Genomic DNA, 26,130 nt, shown 5'->3' with positions numbered 1-26,130 from the left:
ACTGCTTCTAGACTTTGACCTTCCTCTGTTCTCTAAGATAAGTGCCTGTGAATCATTCTGAGATGTTGCCGAACTCTTTCTTCTCAACTCCTCATTCAACAAACTGCTTGTTACTTGACTCATAGTGACAATACCATCTGGCGCAGAATTACTAAGGGAAACCACCGGTGTCTCCCAACTTTCTGGTAATGAACTGAGAAGTAACAATGCCTGCAACTCATCATTAATAGACATTTTTATAGAGGATAACTGGTTAGTAATACTCTGCATTTCATTCAAATGCTCAACAATAGAAGCACCCTCTCTATATTTTAGGTTCACAAGTTTTCTGATCAAAAAAGCTTTGTTGCCGGCTGTTTTTCTTTCATAGAGACTTTCCAATTTTTTCAAAGAGAATATGTAGAAATTTCAATAGAAACATGGTGAAAGACACTATCATCAAGCCACTATCGAATAAACCCAATTATTTTTCGATCTAACCTCTTCCACTCATCATCTGTCATAGTTGTGGGTTTTGCACTATCCCCTTGCAAAGGTCTATACAAATCTTTGCAATACAAGAGATCTTCCATTCTTGGTTTCCATATCATCCAATTGTTTCCATTAAACTAATCATGCGAGAAACATTACTGGCCTCCATGTTCAAATACAAAAATTAAATCACCAAAACCCTTACTATGATACTAGTTGATGGAGATATAAAGCATAATAACCTTTGTATATGAACAAATACTAGCAGACCATGATATGCAGCAGAATTAAATGAAATCACAATCAAATAGAACACCAAGATATACATGGAAAACCCCTTCAATGTGAAGGGTAAAAACCACGGGGCAAACTAGAGATAATCCACTATGAAAATAATGAATATACAAATCTCAATCTTTTGCCCTAAACCCTAGCAACAATCACAAGAGAACAACTGGGATACAAGGATCACGTCACTGTCCACGATATCAAAAACCTCCCAAAGTAATCACAGCAAGAGTCTACTGTAGATTTGATCTAACATGAGATGAGAACACTGCTAAATGATTGAGAACAGTCTCTCTGCGTTGTCCTTGTTTTCTTCCATTTCTTTCTCTTATTTTTCTGCCTTTTTCTTCTCCTCTTTGTTGCTGCAAAGATCACCACGTTGCTGCCTTTTTCTGCCTAAAAAACACAGCCACCTTCTTATAAAAATGCAGCCACCACACCCCCCTTATATTGAACTAGGGTTAGGTCAAAGGGGTGTGGGTTGTGGGTTGATAAAGCTCACCATGGGTTGAACCCACTTTGGGCTGTCAGCCCAACATTATCGACATAATGGGAGGGCATAATAAGATTTTTCCTATATGATCCAAGTGATTGGATTTTGAGTCACAAAAATAATCACACTATGCAAGATAATATTGCACATGATCTCACCTCATTTGTTTTGGAACTAATTACATGTTACTTTATCTAATTAAACCTCTATAGCATTCTTATATCTAAAGTTAAAAAATTTATATTAGAATCCTTATAGTTATAAAAGTGAAAAATCTAGGTCCATTTATCCTAACGTCGTTGATTTTACTGACGAAAACATGAAAATAATGAGAAAAAAAGTAATTACAATGTTCTAGATAGTGGTAGTGGACGACGAGGTCGCTAGGGGTCATGGGTGGCGGATGAGGAAAGCGATGATGAGATATGAGGGTGGTTCTGCATCTACGTTGGCGTTGATGCAATTGCCGAGTGGCGAAAGGGTCGTTGATGCAATTATCGAGAAGTCATTTTGTCGCTCGGTAATTGCGTCAAATGCATAGTGACGAAAGGGTTATTTACTACATCGACATTAATATAGTTATCGAACGACAAAAGGGCTTCTCACTGCATCGGTGTTGACACAATTACCGAGCGACGAAAGGGTAGCTTTGCATCTATGTCAGCACCGATGTCGATGCCAAGCGGCCCTTTCACTGCTCGGCAATTGCGTCAATGTCGACACAATGAGTAGCCCTTTTACCACTCAATATATGCGTCAGTATTGATGCAATTGCCAAGCAATGCTACTTTGCTTATGTGCCGACGTCAATGCAAATGTCGAACAGCCCTTTTGTCGCTCGGCAACTACATCGACGTCAATGCAGATGCAAAATGGTCCTCATCTCTCGTCGCCACTCTCCTCATCCACAACAAACACCCGTAGCCCCCCAATGGTGTTGTCATCCATTGTTATATTCACCACTACCTAAAATGCTTAAATTAGTTTTTTGCCCATTATTTTCGTATTCTCGTATTTTCGTTAGTAAAATTGATGACACTAGGATATATATATATATATATATATTACTTTTATAACTAGAGAGATTTTGATTAAATTTTTTAAAATCGATTGAAATGCTAGGAAAGTCTAGCTACAGAGATAATATATAATTAGTCCCTTGTTTTATTGTCTAATGTTGCCATCGTTACATCCCAAAGTCTCATCTTTCCGATTGATATCCCAAAATATTGATATCCCAGCTGTGTTTGCATCGGGAAAAGTTGATAGCGGATTGATAGCGGATTCAAGATTCACGTTGTCGAGTATCAAGGAGTAAGTTACTCACCACATGCTGAACACGGATGGGGTGGATGTGTCGGGCGAGATAAACCATGAAAACAAATAGTGTCAACCAATCCCTTCTTTGACGGAGGATACTCTTCGCTTGAGCCGATGGAATGTACATTCCGTCTGCTGAATCAAATGAAATTTCAACGGCTCGGCTCCATATGTGTACCTCACTTGCATGAACAGAAATGAGACATTGAATAGGATCAAATGGAAATGAATTAGTAAAACATTCCTAAACAATTCCGTACGAGCATGAAATTTAAATATTCTATTATTTTAAAATATTATAATTCCGTGCGCACAAAAAAAAAAATTATAATTCCGCATGCAATCTTAAATTATTAGAATAGTTGTCATCTCTACTGACGAATCTACGCACAGCTTCAATATATTCGATATGTACTCACCAGATATATGTCTCTGTTAATAACCACAAACCAATCGGGCATGAATTTTAGGGTTCAGCCAGGATCAAAACTCTCCCGCAACTGAAGTCCACAGGCTTTAAGAGAAGCTACATGACCAACTGGCTGGCTGAATTCTCATAGAGGCTACCTAAAACATTGGCACATGATTTTTGTGCGTGTAAGCCATGAATATGAGATTTGATCACAGAATTTTTTACTATCAACATTTAAGATCTTTACCAGCTGACTAGTTGACATCTTCTAAATTTATCAGATGAGGTTTTGAACCATCTGATGATTGGATTTGAAAGCAGCCTCTCGTACATACAAAATCATCGGTGTGTCATGCAAGTACAAATAACAACACCCGATCCAGATGATATTAGATAGCATGTGAAAACTGAAACAAGCAGTCGTCAGTTCCCACTCTTATGCATTCCGACTATTTAACCAGTCGAACTCGGTGTTCTCTCCTTTGCTAGTCCCTCTGGCGGATGTGGCGATGTAGCGCTTCACTGCACTCTGATTTACCTCAAATATGAATTTCAGACCCCTAACCTGCAAACACAATCAAACACTGGTGAATTGATTGTTTATTACATCACACAAATGAATAAGCAACTGAATAACTGTATGCGACGAGTCACCGGCTGTAAAAGTACAGAATTCAAATTTTTAATGTCAACACAATCTAGATAACAATATTTGTCATGTTCATGAAGTTGATTCTACTACAAAGATGAGATGCAATGATGGCCTTCCCATTAGAAAGGTCTGCCTCAATTACAATCTCCTTCCATATGAATTTTAGTACTAATTTACAGAATTGGTTTGTGCACCTAGGCAGGACACTAAAGACATACGAAGTTATTTTTTTCCTAGTGGATTTTAGCACTCATGGAATATGTGTAAAGTTAGGAATACTAGCATAGCCACAGTGAAAAAAGATGCAGATGTTAATTGCTATACTTCTGCTTGGACTTCTGGCACTCTTGGGTGAAGGAGAGGAGGAAAAGAAGACCAGGAGATGGAGGATGGGAGAGTGCGACGGTTGCAGCTGAGAAGAGTTCCAAGCAACCACTGAAGGCGAGTGATAGGCAGTGAGAGAAATCACAGAAGAGATACAGGATGAGAGAGAGAGAGAGAGAGAGAGAGAGACGGGCAAAGCAAGGCAAGGCAAGGCACGTGCTAGAGGCAAGAGAAATAGAGATAGAGAGAGAGAGATGAGCAAGGCGAGGGAGGCAAGTGCGAGAGGCAAGAGAAAGAGAGATACAGGGAGAGTGGTTCAGCTTCCTCTATAGCCTGAAGCTGTGGGCACAGTAGCAACCGCATCGAAGGAATGTCACCAATTTGATCGAGGGCTCACTGACTTTGTCTTCCCGAGGGAAGGAGTCTACAATCGAGCAAAAGAAAAAGAGTTCCTACAAAGGGCCAAGTTCAAAAGGCATAGCCACAAAACTTGGTGGATGCTTCTTGTGCGAAGGACCGCACATAGTAAGGGAGTGCCCACAAAAGCAATCACTCAATGCATTAACAACATCAATCCATCCCTCTAGATGGGACAAGGGCAAGATCGTCGCCCTTAGTTCGAGTAGTTCGGGATCCAACAACGACAATAAGAAGTCGCAAGGATCTCGAATGGGAGCAATGCATTTATTGAATGCATTGCAAGGTCAAGTAAGAGAGAACATGAAGATGAAGCAACAAAAAGCAAGGAATAACGAGTTGATATATGTGGACATCAAGCTAAATGACCAAACAACTAGTGCGTTGGACACTGGCAGTATCTACAATTTCATTGCCGATCAAGAAGCAAGACAACTTGGGTTAAACCTAAAAAAGAGCCCAAGTCAGATGAAGGCTGTAAACTTGGAGGCTAAGCAGATCTCCAAGTAAGCAAAGAGGGTCCCTATCAAAATCAGGATATGGAGCAAAAGCACGAATATGATTGTGGTGCCACTGAATGAGTTCCAAGTGGTCCTCGGAATGGAGTTCATGCACGTGGCGAAGTTGGTACAAATGTCATTCCTAAACTCCCTATGCCTGATGGGAGGCAACGACCCTTACGTAGTTTCAGTTTCTCGAGAAACCAAGGACCCACAACAAATATTGACTTTACAACCGAAAAAGGGGCGTGAAATGACGAATTAATTTTCGTGGTCGCAAAAAAGCTGGAGCTACTTGATATAGAGGTCACTCATGAACCTGTTATGGTGTCGGACGTTTTGAAGGAGTTCACAGACGTTAAGCCACCTAAGTTGTTGAGAACTTTGCCGTCACGCAGAGGTGTGGATCACCACATCGAGCTGGAGCCGAGAGTGATGCCTCAGTAAGTTCACCATACTGCATGGCCCCTCCAAAGTTGGCATAGCTTAGGAAGCAGTTAAATGAACTGTTATGCAGTGGTCTCATCTGTAGTTCTAAAGCATCATTTAGAGCTTCAGTTCTCTTCCAGAAGAAATAAGATGGGAGTCGTCGATTATACGTCAACTATCAGGCCTTAAACAAGATGATGGTGAAGAACAAGTATCACATCCCACTTATCGCAAACTTGTTCGACCAACTTGGCAAGGCGAAGTATTTCTCCACAACCTTCGATTAGGATACTGGCAAGTGTGCATAGCTAAAGGCAATGAAGCAAAGACTACTTGTGTGACCAAGTATGGAGCGTTCGAGTTCTTGGCGATGCATTTCGGCTTAACCACCGCTCCAATCATATTTTGCACTCTTATGAATCAACTGTTCAAAGAGCATCTAAACAAGTTTGTGGTCGTCTATTTGGATGATATTGTTGTCTACAACCAAATGCTCGAGGAGCATGTCAAACACATTCAAATAATATTCATAATTCTCAGGGAGAACACTTTGTTTGTGCAAACGGAGAAGTGCTACTTTGCCCAGACAAATATTTTATTCTTGGGGCATCGAATCGACGAAGGATCCATTCGAATGGACAAATCAAAAGTACAAGCTATGGCAAAGTGGCAAACACCAAAGAAGATACCGAAGTTAAGATCCTTGATTTCGTCAAAACTATTATCAGCGCTTCATAGCTAGGTACTACAAGCACGCAGCTCCATTGACAAAGTTACTAAAAGAGCAACCTTGACAATGGTCAAATAAATGTGAAGCAGCATTCCAAAACCTAAAGGTTGTTGTATTATAAAACGGGTACTCAAATTGTTAAACTACGGGAAGCTTTTCGAAGTCCATACAAATGCTTCAAACTTCGCTAATGGAAGAGTACTTAGGAAGGAGGGTCACCCAGTGGCCTACAAGAGCCGCAAGCTCCACGAGACCGAGCGGCAGTATCCGATGCACGAGAAGGAGATAACTGTAGTGCTCCACTATCTACAAGTATGATGGCACTACCTTCTCGGAACGTGATTTGTGCTAATAACGAAGAATATTGTGAAGTTACTTTCAAACTCAAAAACTCGTCTCAAAGCAAGCACGATGGTAGGATTTCGTGGCTAAATTTAATATGACAATGAAGTACAAACCCGAAAGAGCAAATGTCGTGACCGATGCATTGAGTAGGAAAATGGAGCTAGTGAACGTCATGCAACTGGAAGGCGGAGGCCAAGTAAATCAACTGCACTCCAACTTCCTTTCCAAAATCAGGGATGGACTGTACAATGATCCCCAAGCAGTAACTTTGATGCAATTGATCAAAGAAGGCAAGACATAACGATTTTGGGTCAAAAAGGGACTCATCTACACTAAAAGGAATAGAATTTATGTTTCTCGAAAGGATGATTTAAGGTGTGAACTCTTGAGAGAGTGTCACGATTCCCTTTGGGCAAAACTTCAAGGTATTCATCGAACGTTGGCTCTCGTAGAGAGGGCCTTCTATTGGTCAAAAATGGGGATTGATGTGGAGGAATATATTCAGACATGCGTTACTTACCAACAAGATAAGGTAGAACAATAAAAGCTGATGGGACTTTTGGAGTCGTTGCTAGTACCAAAAAGGTTGTGGGAGAGCATTTTTTTAGACTTCATATCAAGCTTATCAACGGTAAGGGTACTTGGATCAATACTCGTGGTGGTCCATCATTTTTTAAAGTATGCAACATTCATTGTTGCACTCCTACATTGCTCAACGGAGGAGGCAACTAAGTTGATGATGAAGAATGTCATAAAGTATTAGGGAGTCCCACACAATATCATCAGCAATCGAGACAGTTATTGGGACGGTTTTGGATCGAGCTATTCAAATTGTTGGGATCTAAGTTATACTTATCTATAAGCCTCCGCCCCCAAACGAATAGTCAAACAAAAAGAATAAATTCACTCCTTGAGCAATATCTTTAGCACTACATGAGTGTCAACCAATAGGATTGAGTGAAGTTGTTGGACATAGGTCAATTCTTCTACAACTTACAGCGGAGTTCTACATCCAACAAGAGCCCCTTCGAGATCAATACAGGATAGCAATCGTCAACTCCTCACACCTTGACGATCGATTATGTCGGGAGTAACCCGTTAGCATATCACTTTGCAAAGGAATGCATCGAAATGTAGATATTATCCGGGCTTATCTAAAGAAGGCGGCCAAAAATATAAAGTGGCCAGATATGGGAAGGCAATCATAGGAGTTTAAAGTCGACAACTTGGTGCTGGTGAAGCTCCAACCAGCATTACTCTAGTACACAAAGTACATAAGAGACTGGAGCGCAAGTAACGACCCTTCCCAACTATCAACAAGATAAACAATGTCTCCAACAAGTTGTAATTGCCGACGTAGTGTCACGGACAAACTTCTAAACAGAATGTTTGATGTAATGCTTATATATATCCGTGTCTTTTGGTATGTTTATGCTTTGCACAACATGTAGAGGGACGGCCGAAGGCTTAATAGTCTCATTTTAGTTGGGTTTGGTGGCCGCTTTAAGCTTGTAAATAAAGGTTGTGTCATGTGGATACTTGTGAGAGATTTTCGATCTGTAGTGGACTATTTTGACCCTTTGTTGTGCAACTATTCAGAGCTTGTAAAGTCTGTTTGTAATTTGCATTGTCTATGAAGTGTTTTCGAAAATGTTTGCTTGTGGATCCCGAGTGAGGCGTTTTCTCTAACCTATTTTCTCTTTTGTGGGTCCTAAGAGACCATGGGAGGCTTCGGGGAGGCTGATTTTTGCAGACGGACACGCAAGGTTGCCGAACGACTTAGACAACCAACTAAGTCCGTGACAAATGGTATCAGAGTGGGACAAGCACTCATAGAAACACTTAGCATGCAAACGTGGGGGACCTAGTGGGGCTGCGTTGAGGGCAGTCAGCACACGCGCGACCGTTTGGGGGAAAACGGGCATGGAGATGTAGGGAAAAGGAGTCACTCGGAGGAGCAGGCATCTGAGATTGACATTCAGAGGAATGGCCAACCCTTCGCGCAAGAGGCACCACGAGAACAGGCAAGCTTGGAAGAATGCGGAGCGCACAAAGGTTGGGATGGCTGAGTTTGAGCTACGGCTCAACGTTGACAACTATACTTAATGGTGCTCAAGGCAAGCGAGGCGCTTGGTAAAGGATGAGACCATGCAAGGTGGAATGAGTTGCTCACCAACCGAAAGAGTTGTTCAAAGCTCACAGAGGTGAAGGGAATTGCTAACTCGAAGAATTCGGTACTCATGCATGGGCTTGTACGCGGACAATGGAATGCTTGCGGCCATCCCAAGGCGGCTGAAACTCGACGTCATGGAGCATTGAAACTTTCTCTTCGGCATGTGAAAGATACGTCCATAGGAGGCTGAAGTATGCAACGAGTTCAGCATGTTGCTAGGCCTTGAGTGGTGAAGTGGGGGCTGTATTGACGTGGAGTCGCAATCTAGTAAGTGCGTTTGCAGGAGGCAAAAACAATGCACAGTTTGTTCAGCAAATCGGAGTAGTCCGAAGGGGATGGTGGTCTCCGAAACGAAGAGAGATGTTGCTCCAGCGGGATAGATATCCAGGAGGGATAAGTCCCGGCTCTCCAGAGGGAGAATCATGTGCAACGGACCGCACATGTTGATGAGGAGTACCTCAACAAACAACAACTCCACGAAGCTTAATGGACCAAGCAAGCGACGAGGAGTCGTCGCATGATCTCGCTTGAGAGAATGTATTGGTGGTTGCATTGCGAGATCAAGTGGGGGAGCGACCCAAAGCAACACAAATGAAGGCACACTTGGAGTCGATATGGAGATCAGACTCAAGGAAGGGCTGACCCGTGGAATGGTAGGCGCGAGGGCCACCATCAACTCAATGCAAAACGAGGAGAGGAGCAACTTGGGTGTAACTTAGCGAAGTGCCCAAGCCGCATGAAGGGAGCCAGCATAGAAGATGGAACATGGAGCAGAGGCACAGTGCTTTCCTTGGACAGAGGTCAAGGACATGAACTCTTGCAGAGGCAAGAGCAGGATCATGTTGTTCCATGGGTCCTTCATTCTGACGGAGCGAACTCATCTTGCATGGTGCCAAAGACGAAGGGAGCTTCTGGACATGCACCTTATCTCGGAGAAGCATTTGATGGAGGAACTAAGGCGACTCAGCTTGCGAAGGCGAAGTTGGGTTCAGAAGGCCTTGGCACGGGGCAAGAGGACGCGAAGGCGGGTACTCTCGAAGAATATGCCACAGTGTTGCCAGTCAAGTTGCTAGGTAGGAAGCGGTGCACAGCGGAGATTGTGCTAGTAGGGGCAGAGGCCCAGGATCCAGACAATGGTGCACCATTTTCAGCGAAGTCGGTGGACTTCGGGAGCTACTAAGCGACGGACTGTCCTAGAGCGGTGCTTCATTTAGGTGTGACCAAAGAGTGGGTGGATGAAGGTCGATTGTCAAAGGAGTGAACAAAATCAAAGGTGGAAGAGACCCTGCGTTGTATTGGCAGAGGCCACACATGAAGGGATCACAATTCGAGTTCATCCCACAAGGATCAGAATGCAATAGAGATGTCACCAGGAGGCGACATGGTGCAACGGATCGTGGTGGAACAGTTCATGGCAATGCGATACACACGACATTGTCCCGTGAGGGACTAGATCATACGGAGGTATGATCGGGAACTACTGGAAGCTCCACTTCGGTGAACAACACGACGACAAGAAGGGCTATGAATTCAAGGAGTGAAGGTCATGATACCGCAGAGGCGGGTCTTCCGTGCGTGCATCGAATTTTACGTCGGATGAAAGCCTTGGTCATCAGCATATGGGGGCTGTGTTCCACCAAGGAAAAAGTTTGAATGCATGTACCAGTGAGTCCCATGGGAGGGACTTGATCATGCAGAGGTATAATCGAAGCAGCTGGAGAGTTGGACTGCTCCAAAGCCCATATTCGCTTAAGGGAGCCCAGCAATTCAGAGGACAAGGTCGAGTAAGCGAACGTTACTACCAAGGAAGCTAAGGAGAACATAATCGATGCAAATCCTACAACGTGATGGCAGAGGCCATGCATGAGAGTTGTAGTCTGTCTTTCCATCGACCAAAGGGAGCTGCTTGGAGAACACAGAGGTGTTGAAGCAGGGGGTCGAAAGGGGCGAGGAAGCGACGACGAGTCCAGAAAGGGCTGACCTGTGGAATGGTGGGCGCGAGGGCCACCATCAACTCAATGCAAAACGAGGAGAGGAGCAACTTGGGTGTAACTTGGCGAAGTACCCAAGCCGCATGAACAGAGCCAACATAGAAATTGGAACATGGAGCAAAAGCACAGTGCTTTCCTTAGACAAAGGTCAAGGACATGAACTCTTGTAGAAGCAAGAGTAGGATCATGTTGTTTCATGGGTCCTTCATTCTGACGGAGCGGACTCATCTTGTATGGTGCCAAAGACGAAGGGAGCTTCTGGGCACATGCACCTTATCTCGGAAAAGCATTTAATGGAGGAACTAAGGCAACTCAATTTGCGGAGGCGAAATTGGGTTCAGAAGGCCTTAGCACGGGGCAAGAGGACTCAGAGGTGGGTACTCTTGAAGAATATGCCACAGTGTTGTCATTCAAGTTGCTATAAAGGAAGCGGTGCGCAGCGAAGATTGTGCCGGTAGGGGCAGAGGCCTAGGATCCAGACAATGGTGCACAAATTACAGTGAAGTCGGTGGACTTCGGGAGCTACTAGGCGACGGACTGTCCTAGAGCGGTGCTTCATCTAGGTGTGACCCAAGAATAGGTGGATGAAGGTCGATTGCAAAAGGAGCGAACAAAATCGAAGGTGGAAGAGACCCTGCGATGTATTGGCAGAGGCCACACATGGAGGGTTCACAATTCGAGTTTATTCCACAAGGATCAGAATGCAATGGAGATGTCACCAGGAGGCGACATGGTGCAGCGGATCGTGGTGGAACAGTTCGTGGCAATGCGATACACATGACATAGTCCCGTGAGGGACTAGATCATACGGAGGTATGATCGGGAGCTACTGGAAGCTCCACTTCGGTGAACAACACGACGGTAAGAAACACTATGGATTCAAGAGTGAAGGCCATGGTACCGCAGAGGCGGGTCTTCCGGGCGTGCATCGAAGTTTGCATCGGATGAAAGCCTTGGTCATTAGCATATGGGAGCTATGTTCCACCAAGGGAAAAGTTCGAATGCAAGTACCAATGAGTCCCATGGGAGGGACTTGATCATACAGAGGTATGGTTGAAGCAGCTGGAGAGTTGGACTGCTCCAGAGCTCATATTCGCTTAAGGGAGCCCGGTAAGTCAGAGGACAAGGTCGAGTAAGCAAACGTTGCTACCAAGGAAGCTAAGGAGAACAGAATCGGTGCAAACCCTACAACGTGATGGCAGAGGCCATGCATGGGAGTTGCAGTCTGTCTTTCCATCGACCAAACAAACTGCTTGGAGAACACAGAGGTGTTGAAGCAGGGGGTCGAAAGGGGCGAGGAAGCGACGATGAGTCCAGAGGGACTTAGCTACCCAAAATTAAGCATCAGTTAGAATGGAGGTGTACTCAGAGGAGTGCCACGGAGACATATCTACTGATCGTGAAGAAAAGGGATGCAAATGCGAGGCGACGGATAGTAGGGCCATGGGCATGGCAACGCCATGGTACCGCAGAGGCGGGACTTCCGTGAAAGTCATTGATCCCTTACTCTCATGGAGGAAGAGCGCTTGGTCGTGAAAGGAGCCGAGGAGGTGGAGCATGTAGAGGCAATCTCCAAGTACCGAGACAAGGCTGAAGGGCAGAGGCCGAGGAACTTCGTAAGACCGGTGTCAATGAGCTTCTCATCAAGATAGCCGAAAGTGAAGGACTTCGGGTCATACAAGAGTGCATAACCAAGGAACGAAGCAGGCAGTATGCGGTGCTGTACCTTTGCTACTCAGTAGAGTAGGCGGTAGGGTTGATGGAGAAGACGGTACAATCCCAGAAGCGACCAAACCTATGAGAGAATTACTCCAAGTTGGGGTGAAAACTTCCTGCATTCCAGAAGTTCGATGGCATTGAGAAGGTGAATCACAGTAGCTAACTCAACGCAAGGAGTGCAAACACTTCAAGTGCTTCAGAAGTGAGCAAAGAGCAGGCGAAGGCCAGTAACCAGCTCGATGCATGGAGTACAACCTCGAGGAGGCGAGCGAAGTCAAGTAACCTTTGCCTTCTCAACTCTTAAGAGAATGGGTGAAACCGAGTACCCCAATCCTCTTATCTATGCAGCAGAGGAGCTCTGCATATGTTCAAAGACCCTTCGAAGATAATGGAAGACAATACTTGTCAAATCCTCACCAACGGTGATCAGTGTTACTGAGAGTATATTGTCCGCTTCATTTCCAAATGAAATGCCAATCGAAAGCGGAAGTGATGCGAACCTACTTGGATGTGACAACTAAGTGAAAGAAGAGTCAATGAGCAAATTTTGTGGAGGAATGACTCAAAACTTCAAAAGTTTGCGAGAAGATGCTCGTTAAAGCTCCAACAAGCATATACCCAGTTTAAGCAACATGAGGCATTTGAGAGACTGGCGCAGTAATGATGGTCTTTTCCTTCATCTAGGGGATCCGCAGAAATCAAGGATCAACACAACTCAGCCAATCCCACACCAGAGTCTTGGTGAGTTGAAGCAACATGGCGGATCAAAGGTTCGACTACTCAAAAACAGCAGTGGAGAGCAGCTAGGAGCCAAGAGGCGCATTGTAGCTGGAGCAGAAGATTGAAGACTCAACAAAGGTGAGGAGTTGCAGTGTCGACAAAGGCTTCAACGAGGACGTCGAAGGAATAAGTGGGGGATAATGTCACGAACAAACTTCTAAACAAGATGTTGGATGTAATGCTTATGTATGTCCATGTCTTTTGGCATGTTCATGCCTTGTACAGCATGTAGAGGGGCGGCCGAAGGCTTAATAGTCCCATTTTAGTTGGGTTGGTGGCCTCTTTAAGCTTGTAAATAAAGGTTGTGTCATGTGAACACGTGCGAGAGATTTTCGGTCTATAATGGACCATTTTACCCTTTGTTGTGCAACTGTTCAGAGCTTGTAAAGTCTGTTTGTAATTTGCATTGTCTATGAAGTGTTTTTCAGAGATGTTTGCTTGTGGATCCCGATTGAGGCGTTCTCTCTAACCCGTTCTCTCTATTGTTGGTCCTAAGGGACAATGGGAGGCTTCGGGGAGACTGACCTTTGCGGACGGACACGCAAGGGTGCCGCACGACTTAGGCAAAACCAGCTAAGTCTGTGACACAACGGGGAAAAATAGATCAAGTACTTGGTGAAGTGGTGAAAGCTTCCCCAGACAAAAGCCAGTTGGGAGCCTGAAGACACACTGCGACACAAAGAAGCAGTCATCAAAACCTACCAGCAAGCGTCGATGAGGGCGTCGATAGTTTAAGTGGGGAGAATGTTACGGACGGTCATCACGCACCCGCAATGCCTCCGTCAACAGACCGTTCGTCGCTTATTATTTACTTGTATATATGTTTGACAACATGTTTTCTTTTGGTTTTGTGTATTTTTACTTGAAAACTATGAGCAACAAGAGTTTGCACTACTGCAAAGCAATCGATCACCACAATGGGCAAAACTACCCTAAATGGCTCAGTTTTCGCATGTCATGGCTTGTTTTATGTAGCTTGCGGTGTAGTGCAAAATGTCAATCATTTCAGCACCCTAGAATCACCGGGTGACACAGGGCTGGATAGGGGTTTAGAGCAGTATTGGGTGTTGATTAGATTCACAAGTTCGGACGTAAAGCCTATGGAAACTTGCCAATGCAACCGACACCTAGTAAGCAATCATTTATGGACTTGAGACTGTCCATCCTCTCTTTTCTCTCTTGCACACTAAGTGTTTGTCGAATTGTTTATAAAGTTGCCCTCTTTACAAGATGTCGGGACTTGTACACCGCTTGTTTTCGAAATTAATCAATTTGCTCTTTTACAGGTCCTTCAAAACCTAAGCAAGGTTGCAAATAGGCTGACCCTTTACAGGCGAAAAACGTAAGGATACCTTATGACTTAGGCAATTCTAGCTAAGTCTGTGACAATTAGTCAGTGATACTTGGGCTCTTCCTTTTCTTCAAGAAATCCAATTTTGCTCAATAATTCTATCAGTTATATAAGCTTCCCATGTGTTGATGACAATCTTTGAAGAAACTCAAGAAAACAATGTTTATGTACGTGAAGATGCTCTAAAGAAATAATAGTATCTCCTTAGATAAACCTTCGCTTCATCTAGAGCATAGCCAAGCCCAGGACATTGCTTAAACTACATAATTCATTACTCTTTGATTGGATTACTGCTGATACTAAGTTATCATCTTGTTTAACAAAGAAAATTGGTATGCATTATATCCAAAGTAGATGCTTGACTTGACATGCCTCAAAATCACTGATTTCAGTAACCTCAAACCTGGCTGTTGGCATGCAATGAATGTGAACTCAATCACTCATGATAAAAACTAACCAGAAAGCATTATAGTCCATAAGAAATATGTAATACTACTGCTGCTGTTGCTACTAGTACTACACCTGGACCACAATTATCAATGAAGACACTATTCTTTATCAAAAAATCTATGTCAAAAATAGAAAAAGAAACTTGCCTCAGAAAAAACGAAAAAGAAGAAGCTCATACCTCAATCAAAGAACTAGAACTTAAAACTATCCGTTTTCTGGCTGCTACCTCCTTGCTATTGACAAATATAGAACACTTGCCTGTGTTCTTTAAGAGAAAGGATCCGTCTTTGTCCATCTTAATGATTGCCTAGAGAAGAAATAAAAAGCAATATTGATATGGGTGAACATCAAAACAGTTAAGAAGCCAAACAGATATTTCAATTGCAGACTTTGGCTAATTTACAATGCAATATGCCGAAAGCGAATAAAATTGTACCACTAAAATGCATAAATATTGTAACAGTTGGTACCAGCACAATCCATTCAAAACGATGGCTGGGATCACTATCAGGCCTAGATTTCAAACCTTGACTAAGTTGGAGGCTTTATATTGCCCACAATAGTAGGTAATGATGGTAGTTTTAGTACTCAATGGTTACTCTCGTCACACTCGTACCCAATCTAGCAATATGTCAGTTAAAGTTGTAGTTGTAGCCACCAACCTATAACTTGATGGGCAGTGTAGCTCAATTATTGCTCAATTGATCCACAATCAGAACACAGTGTATCAAGTATCAAATAGCACTACCAGGCCTAGATTTTAAACCTCGACTGAGTTGGAGACTTCATATTGACCAGAACAGCAGGTATTGATGGTAGTTTTAGTACTCAACAGTTATTCTTGTCACACTCATACCCCAATCTAGCACTACATATCAGTTTAAGTTGTACTTGTAGCCACCAACACAACTTAATGGGCAGTGTAGCTCAATCATTACTTGATTGATCCACAATCAAAACACAGTGTATCAAATATCATGAGAGCAATATCAAAATCATCACAATAACATCCAGCCACAATATCCTGTCAAGGCACTATGTAATCCATTTTGGTATTAGTAAGGGCCCCACATTGACAAATTATGGGTTGTATCATAAATAACTCATGTAACAAGTACTTATTTAACATCTTGAAAAGTTCGTATGTTGTTTCGATATATGATTATATGTCCTAAATGCGTATGTTGATTCATTAGGCAAACATATGTAAAAAAACTAAGCTTAGTAAAAACTCATGTATCAAAACAAATCCCACCTTCACCACTTACCCATGAAGGTGGGATTTGTTTTCATACATGAGGACTTAAGGCCATTGCAACCATCTCTATTTTCTGATGAGAGACCATGACAGCTTGGCACAGTGCAGCTCTAGAGAATATTTTGGAAATTGTGAATTTCTAACAACCAATTTATAACTCCAGTATGAGTAACATGAATCACTTGATGAACCAAACTAAGCAAATGGCACTCGCTCATGCTGGTGCCTCATGCTCTGCTGAGAATTGTGGCATGATTTTCAGAATATGACAACAAATTCTTGTTAAATAAGCATTTTATCTTTTATCCACTAACATGTGAAAAATTAACTTTACAAACAATATGAATGCATTATGTATTCTTTAAAATGCTGAGAATAATTTAACAGGAACAATTCTAGTGGAAACAATTTCTACATCATGAAACATAAGAGATATTGGTTCAAAATCTACATTTTTCTGTAGTGACACAGAGAACTTCATGTGACCACTATCACACAGCAGCAGAAGGAAAACTAGTTTCAACCACTATTTCAGGATAGAGCATTGTCGAAAAGGAAACCGCCTAAACCCTAAATTCTGCATGGCTGCTCGATGGCCAATTGTTATGAACGATAAGTACCTAAAAACATGAAATCACTGTTCACAAAACAGGTTTTCTGCCTTGAACCCAAGAGAACTATACCAACAAAAGCTGGGAGATGTATGCGTAGAAAGAAGTATCTAAAGATACACTGGGGTCTCAACTGCTAAAAATAGATAGAATATAAGCATGAACGCTTAAAATTCAATGAGATCTGCAGTATTTGAAACTAAAGGACTTTAAAGAATCGAATATTTAAAATATATTAGCCAAGAAAATCAAATTCTTATAATTAGCATAAATAACTTATAGTAGGCAGGCGGTTGTTACCTGGCGTCGAGATATTTTATTAGCATGCCCTTCTTCTCTCAAGTCAATATCAACTTCTACATCATCTGTCCCTCTTCCAAGTGATACCTTCATATCAAGAAAAGCATGATATATGATGTCTTAGAAAAAAGATAATAAAGTAATAATTTCAAAAGATGTATGAAACTAATCTATAAAGCACACAACCTTATAAAAACAATGGCATAGGTCTTTCTTGAAAAAGCAGATGTAGTAACAATTAACACTAGACCACTTCTACTGTCAATGAAGACAAACAAATTAAAAGATCAAAGAATAGTCTAATTGATATCAAAAAATAAAAATAAAAAAAATGTTTAAATCCAAGTATTGATTCTCAATTAATTGGATAAGTGTCACTATATAACCAACAAATTTCCTTATATGTTAACATCAATGTAGACTAAAATTAGCTAGGGTTTTACAGAAAACAAGCAGGCCGTGAAGTTGGGTCATTTATATCTCTATTACATCACAACTTGTTCCCATTATGACAATAACATTCCACATCCTCTTGATTAAGTTTGTAAAGTTCTATTCAGTCCCAACTGATGAAATGAAAACCAGCATTCTGTATCCCTCTTCTTAGATGCACGGGCACTAAACATATCTAATGATTGTTTCTCTTTTATTACTTCTCGAAATTTTATTCACTTTACTGGGGAATTATGTTCATTAGCTGAAGAATTTTGTCATGTCCCCTTATTTCTAAGTTCTTTTCCAAATCTAGGAGACGATATTTGCTCTATGATTGCACGAGCTTATTCCCCCAACCTCATTGACCCTCCTCCAAAATCACAGCTCTCCTTCATCTTTCAAGGTATTCTTGTTATGGTCAGGCCAGTATCGCTCCATACCAACACAAGGCACACTGTACAGTGTACGAGCACCAAACTGGTCCAACCAGCAACTGGGTGTACCAACACAAGGCACACTGTACAGTACCAGTACCAAGCTGGTCCAACCACCAACTGATACCAGGATCAGACTCAGATTTTTAATCTTTGCTAAGTTGAACCTGCACCAGATAATTACATGGCAACATGGTGCATCAAGTCTAATATAACAACAATTATATGTGTGGTTATGTAGAGATAAACAGCATAATTGATGTAAGTTAAATTCAATAAAATATCAAAGTAAAACTAAATGTCTATATTGTCAATCTTAATGTCTACCTCAGTTTTTTTTATGAAGTACTTCATACGGCGCCCATAAAAAACTGCAAAAGCACCATGCGATAAAATTTTTCTATTCATATAAGCCCGGGCACCTTGCTCCAACCTCATGATGGCCTTCTTACTATGAACAGGCTGATAGAGTGACACTGATCACACAAAGAAGGAAAAACAGAAAAGAATAAAGTCAACACAGCACATTCGGAGCAGTATGCATAACAAAAGCATCTAGCAACAACAGTAAAAGCTTTTCATACGTACAATATGTGGCTGAAAAAGCAAAAAGAGTAACTTAAAAAATCCATTTAACCGTGGCATCTATGACATTAATTTAAAAACGGTTTAGATGGTAAAAAGAATCTTCTTATGAAATGACTTCTTGAATCCAGAGAGTTCTATACTTCAAGACCATACGAAATCATCATTTTAAAAAAAATTAACCTTAATGATACAGAATTGATGATTCGCAAAGTCAGTTCACCTTCCAACTGATTGTGAAGGATCAAAATAAATCCTCCCCTAATTCCCTGTATAAACTAAAACATTATAAAAGCCAATAAAAATGGCAAGTATTTCACAATAAGCAGTACTTGGCAACCAATTGAATATGTACTTGACAAAGAAACCAAAATTAATGATTGAAAAATCTGAATATGCTGAGTGACAGCAATCTAGCCAGGGATTCTTTGCAAAATTTGAAGAACACAAACCCATTGTTGTATTAACAAATGTCTAAATTAATTATTGTGTCAGTTGGGAACCTCAAAGGTTCCCCAGGACAATCATTAGATATAAAACCTCATTAGCATAGCATGGGAGCAAAATACCACCTCCTCACACCGATACATCACTTACACATGTGAATGGCTACAAAACTTGGAACTAACTTTCAACTCTAAGTGCCGCTTCTTTCTGTTGTACAAGCAAATTAGGAATGAAAATAAAGAGGTTAAAACCAGGATAATGCATGAGAATAAGTCTTGGTAATTACATATCACCAAGTAATAAATACCATAGATTTATGTGCCAATTCATGATGACATGGTTGCAGCAAGAAAATCCATGTATGCTGGTATGTGAATCATGCATTGGCCCAGTGCACAGCCAGGCTTGGCCAGTATGAACCCCATGCCAATCCATGCTAGTTGACAAGCATCATGCTGATAAGTCAGGTGCATAATGCCCCATGTCACTAAATCAAAACCTGGCCTAACGGGACCAAACATTCCAAGTACTGCATCCAGTGTGGCAGTTGTGTTGGTTAGTAAAGAGAATAACTGAATAAGTGCAGTCTAATCATATTACTTATGTAACACCCCGATTAGTCCCACATCAGAAGTGGGCAAGCCTAAGATTGATTGGCTTATAAAGATTTGATGAGTGTACTACTATCAACTTCAGCTTAAGCATTTTGGCCAGTGGTTTAGACCAAACGAAGTTGATAGACCAGTTAACTATCAAGCCTGGATCGTGACATTTGGTATCAGAACCGACCTAGTATTTGAGCATGGTAAGGGGGCTCAAGTAGGAAAGGGTAACCCGTAAATGGAGTTAGAGAACTCATCACAGCATGAAGCGACCACTGAGCTATATCTCACATGAACCATGCTACGGTTTGATCTAAGCTTGCTGGGCCTTGACGAGGACGTCAATCACTTAAGTGGGAGCAATTATAATACCTTAATTAGTCCCACATCGAAAGTGGACAATGTTAAATTGACTTATAAGGGTCTAATGAGTGTACTACTATTAACTTCGACTTAAACATTTTGGTCAGTGGTTTAGGCCAAACGAGATTGATAGGCTAGTTACCTATCAGGCCCCGGTTGTGACAACTTGTGTCTGATTGAATAATACAAACTACAGAATGTATTCAGCAACCAAATTTGTATAGAAGCATTGAAGTTTCATAAAAACAGACACATACTGCAAATAAATGTATGTCACATGTAACAAACCATGGAAGGCAATATCTTTTATATACTAAACATTGTAGCCAATATCTGCAAGATTACCTTCCTTCGTGAACAGGCAAGACTCTTGATCATGTGGACCCAGGTCCATATCAAGTATCTGCAAAAAAATAATACATAGAATAGCCATATTTTACCTCTAGGTCAGAATTAAAATTTTTGAAGTAGGTAATGATAAAAAAAACCAAACCAAAATTTCAACTAATCAAAATGAGTGAATTTACCAGCGCTTCAACGTCAGAGAAGTTTGGTACATCATCTTCACTGTCAGAAATTTGAAGCTCCTGATCTGAAGTTGAGATACCTGGAAGGGGTTGTGAAAGATCCAAGTTGGACAAAACAAGATCTGAATTGAATGAAACACATTTATCTATTGTACCTTGCATATCAAGTTCGCTTTTACAACCATCAGCAGTATTTGAGGTGTAAAGTTTAGCATGATCGGATAAAGGTGCTGCTGTACCCAAAGATGGATTGACAGAGTTATCAAATTTGTACTGCTTTTCCGAATCAGTTACAATTTCTTCCTTCATTAGAGCACCTGCCACAGAGTGCAATGCAATGGATTGTAACATGCATGACTTTTTATCTTTAGCAGCAAGGCTTGCATCTCTAGAGACTCCAACCCTTTCAAAGGAATTAGCTTCTAGCCTACAATCATCAGTTGAGTTCAACAATCCTCCTTTGGGTAATGCAGAAGGCACTTTTGTGAACGAAGAAACTAGAAGTTGTGCAATTGGCATATGTTCCTCCTTTACTTTGGTTACATGTAGTAAAGGGCACTTTCCATCAGTAGATGGTAGCTTAATAGGGGCAGGAAACTGCGGCAGCAGTTGTGTAGGTAAAAGAACATCATCATTGCATGGAATTTCAGGATCCTCGGTATTCAATGTGCAAATTAGAAGCCCTTCAAGAGGTTTAACAGTATGAGACACTGCTGAAGATGCAGTTGGCACATTTTCTCTAACACACACAGTTAAATCATTGTCACAGAAAGAACCAATCTGATCACAGTTTTTGTTGGTTCCTTCTGATTGATCCCCCTCAAATATCACAGCACTAGTATCTACATTCTCCATCTCTTTTATGTCACAATTAGCTTGATCATCTTCATGTGTATCACTAGGAGAACTCAATAAAATGGAGCTTAGACCATTTAAGCTGGATTTGTCTCCAATATCTTTCTCATCCATATCCATGAAGATGATATCCTCATCATCAGCAAACTCCAAGAAAGCACCAGAGAAGTCCATCAGGTCAGTTTCTGATATCATTGTTGGGCTATTTAATCCAACATTAGATATTCCTTCACCTATATTGGCTTCTGATGACATGTTATGGCATCCTGCTTTGTTGATATGATCATCAATGTCGAGAACCTTTTTATCTTCAAGATGCATATTCATCAGCATACTTTGTGAGGATATGTCTGCCGTTCCTGAAAGAGGATAAGTTGTGGTAGATGAACACCCAAGCTGATGGACTATATCCCCACATTTGGGAACATGTAAACTTGTGTTATTGATTTTTTGAACACCATCGTAATTCTCATTTTCTGAAGCAGGACTAGATAGGGGTTTCACTTCTATGACTTTGTCGCCACATGAATCATTAATAGGCAATGGCTGAATTGGCTTATTTTCATTAATATCTTCAGATGCATCCAGAGAAGGAAGATTCTCCTCAAGAAACTGAGAAGGATCCTTCTGTACATCTCTAAGGAACTGGGGAGGAGGACTTTTCTGTATGTAGTCATTTTCAAAGGACTGCTCTGCAGCATTTAACTGTTCTTTGTCAACTAACTCAAGGGAAATATTTTCTTTAAAGTCATATAGATATTCTTTGTCTACTATTCCATCTGGGCATTCATCTTCAACAGATCCAACATACTCAGAATGAAATGCATGGTGACAATTGTTACCACTGGCAGTAGCAGAACCAAATTTAAGCATTTCAGGGAAGATATGTTCATTGTCATAGCCAGTTTCTTGATATCCGTAACAACTCAAGATTCGTTCTCCTGGACAAATGTTATCAGCTTGTTGCTGATCCTGAAGGTTTAACCGGTCTCCACCGCCATAAATGCTGTCACTAGCAACATGTGGATAGTGTGCAAGGAAACCAGGATTGCCAGAATTACAAGGCTCACTTCTGATACGTTTTCGCCTGGCATGGTAATGGCTTCTTATGCTATCTCCTTTCCGTTTACCAGACACAGAATACTTTCCTTTCAAGTTGCAATTTCGGTTACCTTTGGAAGGATTGGACATAGAAACTTCAATTTCAAATTCAATCATGCGAGCAGATGCCTCTGCTGAGGTATCAGAATCATAGAGGAGAGAATACCAACGGTCCTGCAGTTCACGAAGAGTGAACCTTCGGGAAAAGCATACTGCACCTTTAGCCAATGACTCCAAGGAAGCACCAGCCTGCAATAAAGATCACCATAAAGAAAAACAAACTTCTTTCCTAGAGATGTTACTGGAACTTAACCAAGTACAAAAAGTAAGCAAATTAGACATAACAAGCACTATAACAGATGTGAAATGCTGCAGGACATATTAATCACTTCAAACTTCCAGTTTGAAGGATGGAGATTTATGCGAAAGTCAAATTAGGTAATCAAAAACTTAATCTACATATCCATGAAGTTTGAAGGATGGAAATTTATGCCAAAGTCAAATTAGGTAATCAAAAACTTAATCTACATATCCATGACAACCTAGATGCCACAAATTATTAACTTAAAAATCTGGAGTTACAAAATACGGGACCAAGTTTCAAGTTACAGCATGCAGAGGCAAGGATGCATACTTTGACTCTCCCTAGACCCCATTTTGTCGGTAGTCTTGCTTCCCTTTTAAGATAAAAATGAGAAAGATTCACATTCTTTGCACTTTAAGCCTACTAATGAAAGTAACGTGTTACAAAAGAAGACTTTCATGTTTCTAGAGGAGAAAAGTTGTTTGATAGTATGATCCCAAATAAACTGAAATGGATTGTTTGCCAATCTGCTATAGATTAACCATTTCTTTATGATGTGATGATTTAATAAAATAATAGAATAAAGTAAAACAAATACAAATATATACCATTGCCAAAAGTTAATCCAACCAAAATTAAACTTCTGACTTCCAGGAAGCATCTTTCTGTAAAGCACTTCTTCAACATAAATTAGACAACTGTTGCATGTACCAAATAGGGTCGCAAACCAAGCCAAGCAAACTAAAATGTTGGTCAAACTTGACAATACTAGGAAGGCTATTTATTGGCCTAGGAAGCACATGTACAAATGCCTAACCAATGTGGTTTTATAAATAACTCAACATTTTGAACAACATTCACATAGGTAGTCATATTATTTGTCTTATCATAATTCATATCTATTTGTTTCTCATGATCATGAAACCTTTTAGGACTAAACATTCACTCTCAACACCTCTGGCTCAACAAATTTTCCAATCAATCACTGGGTGTTGACTTACAATGTTTACTGGTTGAAAATTTTAGAATGGGCCCCACAATAATAGCAGTTAGTGTTGAACCCTATCCTTTAGTTCAAATGAGGTGGTCAATGTTGCATCCTATCACTCCAGTTAGAATCCATCCACCCTAAATAAAAAATATCTAGATTGGCAATAATATATGTAGTAAGAGCCAGTGAATGTTGTACCGCCCGAAACGGTATCGTACGGGTGGTACATACTGAACCAGGCGTGGACCAATACATGGACCACCCCGGTTTCGGGCAGTCCGTTTATTAAGGCAGTCCGATTAAAATAATAAAAAAATAAAAAAGTGATGAGCCCCAATCCATTTACACGTTCAAAAAGGAAAGAAAAAAAAAAACAAGTTCGCGAGCCCTCTTCTCGCATACGATGCTGCAGCGGTGCTACCTCTTCTCGCCATTGCCACTTCACCACTGTGATGCTACCACTATCGCTTCGATGCTCTCACTGCTTTCCAGGTACACTACCGCTGCACTCCTCTTCTTTCTTCTTCTTCCTTCTTCTTCCTATGTTCAATCATCACCCCTTTCTCTTCGCCCTATTTTTCTTTCTCATCAAAACATCGATACCCATCGATGTACCATGTGTTGGTACATTGGTATAGAACAATACATCTCATTCCGACAGATTGCCGAAACGGGTCCAGTACCCGAAAAGGCAACCCTTGGTAAGAGCTATGGACTACTTCAAGAACTTGTTTTGGGTTGTAGGGTATAACACAGATGCCATATTATGTTAGAATAGAACAACGAATTATGACGTTAATATGTAGATGCACTATATCACTGTGACGCTAGTAAGGTTTAATCCGGAAACTAACATGCACTAGTCTGTTAATCTCTTTGCAGTTATATCCTACAATCATATCTCTTCAAAACTCATCAAACAAGTTATGTGAGTTCATCATTAAGACAACCAAACCACAAACATGTTACACTCAATACTATTCTGGTATAAGTTCTTAATAATGAAAAAGGTGCTTATGCACGTGAGCAAATATTTAATTTAAATGTTCCCCTCAAAGATACGGTCGAGAAGGCGGACTGTGCAGGAGGATCAAGCACAACTGCAGAAAGGAAGGGATGCACAATAAGGAATGGAACAGAAAATTCCGCATGTAAACAGCATGTTACTTCCATCCTAACCTTTTTACAATTATACCATTGACACCACCCCAGGGGTTAAATTTAGGCCTTTCAACAGGTTATCAATGCATAGAATAGCAAATAAATCACAAAAAAAATCATCGTTTTATCTTTTAAGCGTACTACACGACTCTACTCCGATCTTTGTCTTCTTCTACCGCGAATTGTCGCCGAATCTCTCGATTTGGGGCGGAATTCGATGCTTTTCAAGCAAACAACGATAGGGCATCCAAATTCACAAGAAAGGAGAAGAAGTGGATGAAGTTGTACTTACTTCGACGGCGTTCTTGAGCAGGAAGTCGTCCTCCGGAATCCACTTCGTCAGCGTCGCGAGAGCTCCCATCCTTGGCGGTCTCCAACGAGGAAGGGAGGGCGTCGGAGCGTAGTTTAGGGTTCAAGGTCTTCAGTCTCGAGTGAGCGGCAGTCGGGCTGCGTAGGGCTCGGACGCTCGTTCTCCCCACTAGTGGATTCGGAGTCCGAGTTCTGGGCCGGACCCTAAACAATGCTCGTAAGTCTTAAAACGATAGCGGGGCCCACAATTATGGACCAATGGGAAGATTTCTTATCTATTTCGTGGCTCGGCCAACACATGTGAGCCGAACGTTGGTGGGAGATTAAGTCAGATTAGAAACAACATCGAGTGGGATTTAGTTTGAAATGCCTTTAATTAGGTTTTGGTATCACTGAATCAGACACGTAGGAACTCAAATCGGATTCAGAAAGGATATGTTTTATGGGTACCCATCCATTATTAAAGAATAATGATAGGCCACTATTTGTTTTTAATTCGATTTGTGTAGTATTAAAGTATGAAGGTAAGTATTTGGATTATTTTTATTGATTCATTCCATTGGATTGTTATGTTTAGTAAGTTATTGTATAAACGATAGATCTCAAATCCGACTGTGAAGATCTTATATATTATTTAATGTAATAAAAAATTATTATTATTATGATTAGTATATTATTATATAAATGATATATCTTATATATTATTTAATATAATAAAAAAATTCTATGACCATCATTAATATTATGATCCCTATACTTAAAAAAAAATACATTCACATTACTATAATTACTAAAGTGACGCCATCCATTTACAAAGGTTTTATCAACAAAAACATAAAAATAAAAGATAAAAAAGATAAGTTTAATATTTTAGTTAGTGGTGACGGATGGCAACGTCGGTAGGGGCTATGGGTGGCTATTGTGGATGAGAAAAGCGATGACGAGAGATGATGTCAAGTAGCTCTTTCTTCGTTTAACAACTATATCGACGTTGATGCAGAG

General features: G+C 41.0%; 1 protein-coding gene across 2 annotated transcripts; it reads right to left on the bottom strand.

Annotated features, from left to right (window-relative positions):
• Positions 1-3,183: 3,183 nt before the first annotated feature.
• LOC135673788 (uncharacterized) lies at positions 3,184-25,312 on the bottom strand. 2 transcript variants are annotated; one of them, XM_065183093.1, is made up of 8 exons: positions 25,112-25,312; positions 20,563-22,612; positions 20,408-20,487; positions 20,226-20,283; positions 18,211-18,359; positions 17,015-17,101; positions 15,024-15,152; positions 3,184-3,549 (listed from the first exon to the last, which is right to left on the bottom strand). In XM_065183093.1, the coding sequence occupies exons 1-8, from the start codon at positions 25,178-25,180 to the stop codon at positions 3,421-3,423; spliced, it is 2,751 nt and encodes a 916-aa protein (XP_065039165.1). In that variant the 5' UTR covers positions 25,181-25,312; the 3' UTR covers positions 3,184-3,420. The 2 variants fall into 2 exon arrangements, with proteins under 2 accessions (XP_065039165.1, XP_065039166.1); XM_065183094.1 differs by having other exon boundaries at positions 20,408-20,472.
• Between the last annotated feature and the right edge of the window lie 818 nt (positions 25,313-26,130).

The sequence above is a fragment of the Musa acuminata genome, chromosome BXJ1-5 (assembly GCF_036884655.1).
Source record: "Musa acuminata AAA Group cultivar baxijiao chromosome BXJ1-5, Cavendish_Baxijiao_AAA, whole genome shotgun sequence".
NCBI classification, from domain to species: domain Eukaryota; kingdom Viridiplantae; phylum Streptophyta; class Magnoliopsida; order Zingiberales; family Musaceae; genus Musa; species Musa acuminata.
The sequence above is the reverse complement of the archived record's forward strand: the minus strand, read 5'-3'. Positions and strand labels throughout refer to the sequence as shown.

What these genes read in the sequence shown, in the direction of transcription:
- LOC135673788 (XM_065183093.1), bottom strand. Translation starts at nt 25,180, where the DNA reads ATGGGAGCTCTCGCGACGCTGACGAAGTGGATTCCGGAGGACGACTTC. An exon ending in TTGCCTGTTCACGAAGGAAG is followed by an intron (nt 18,360 to 20,225) that starts GTAATCTTGCAG and finishes TTGTGTGATCAG; the next exon opens with TGTCACTCTATCAGCCTGTT. An exon ending in GTTCTAGTTCTTTGATTGAG is followed by an intron (nt 3,550 to 15,023) that starts GTATGAGCTTCT and finishes TTGTGTTTGCAG; the next exon opens with GTTAGGGGTCTGAAATTCAT.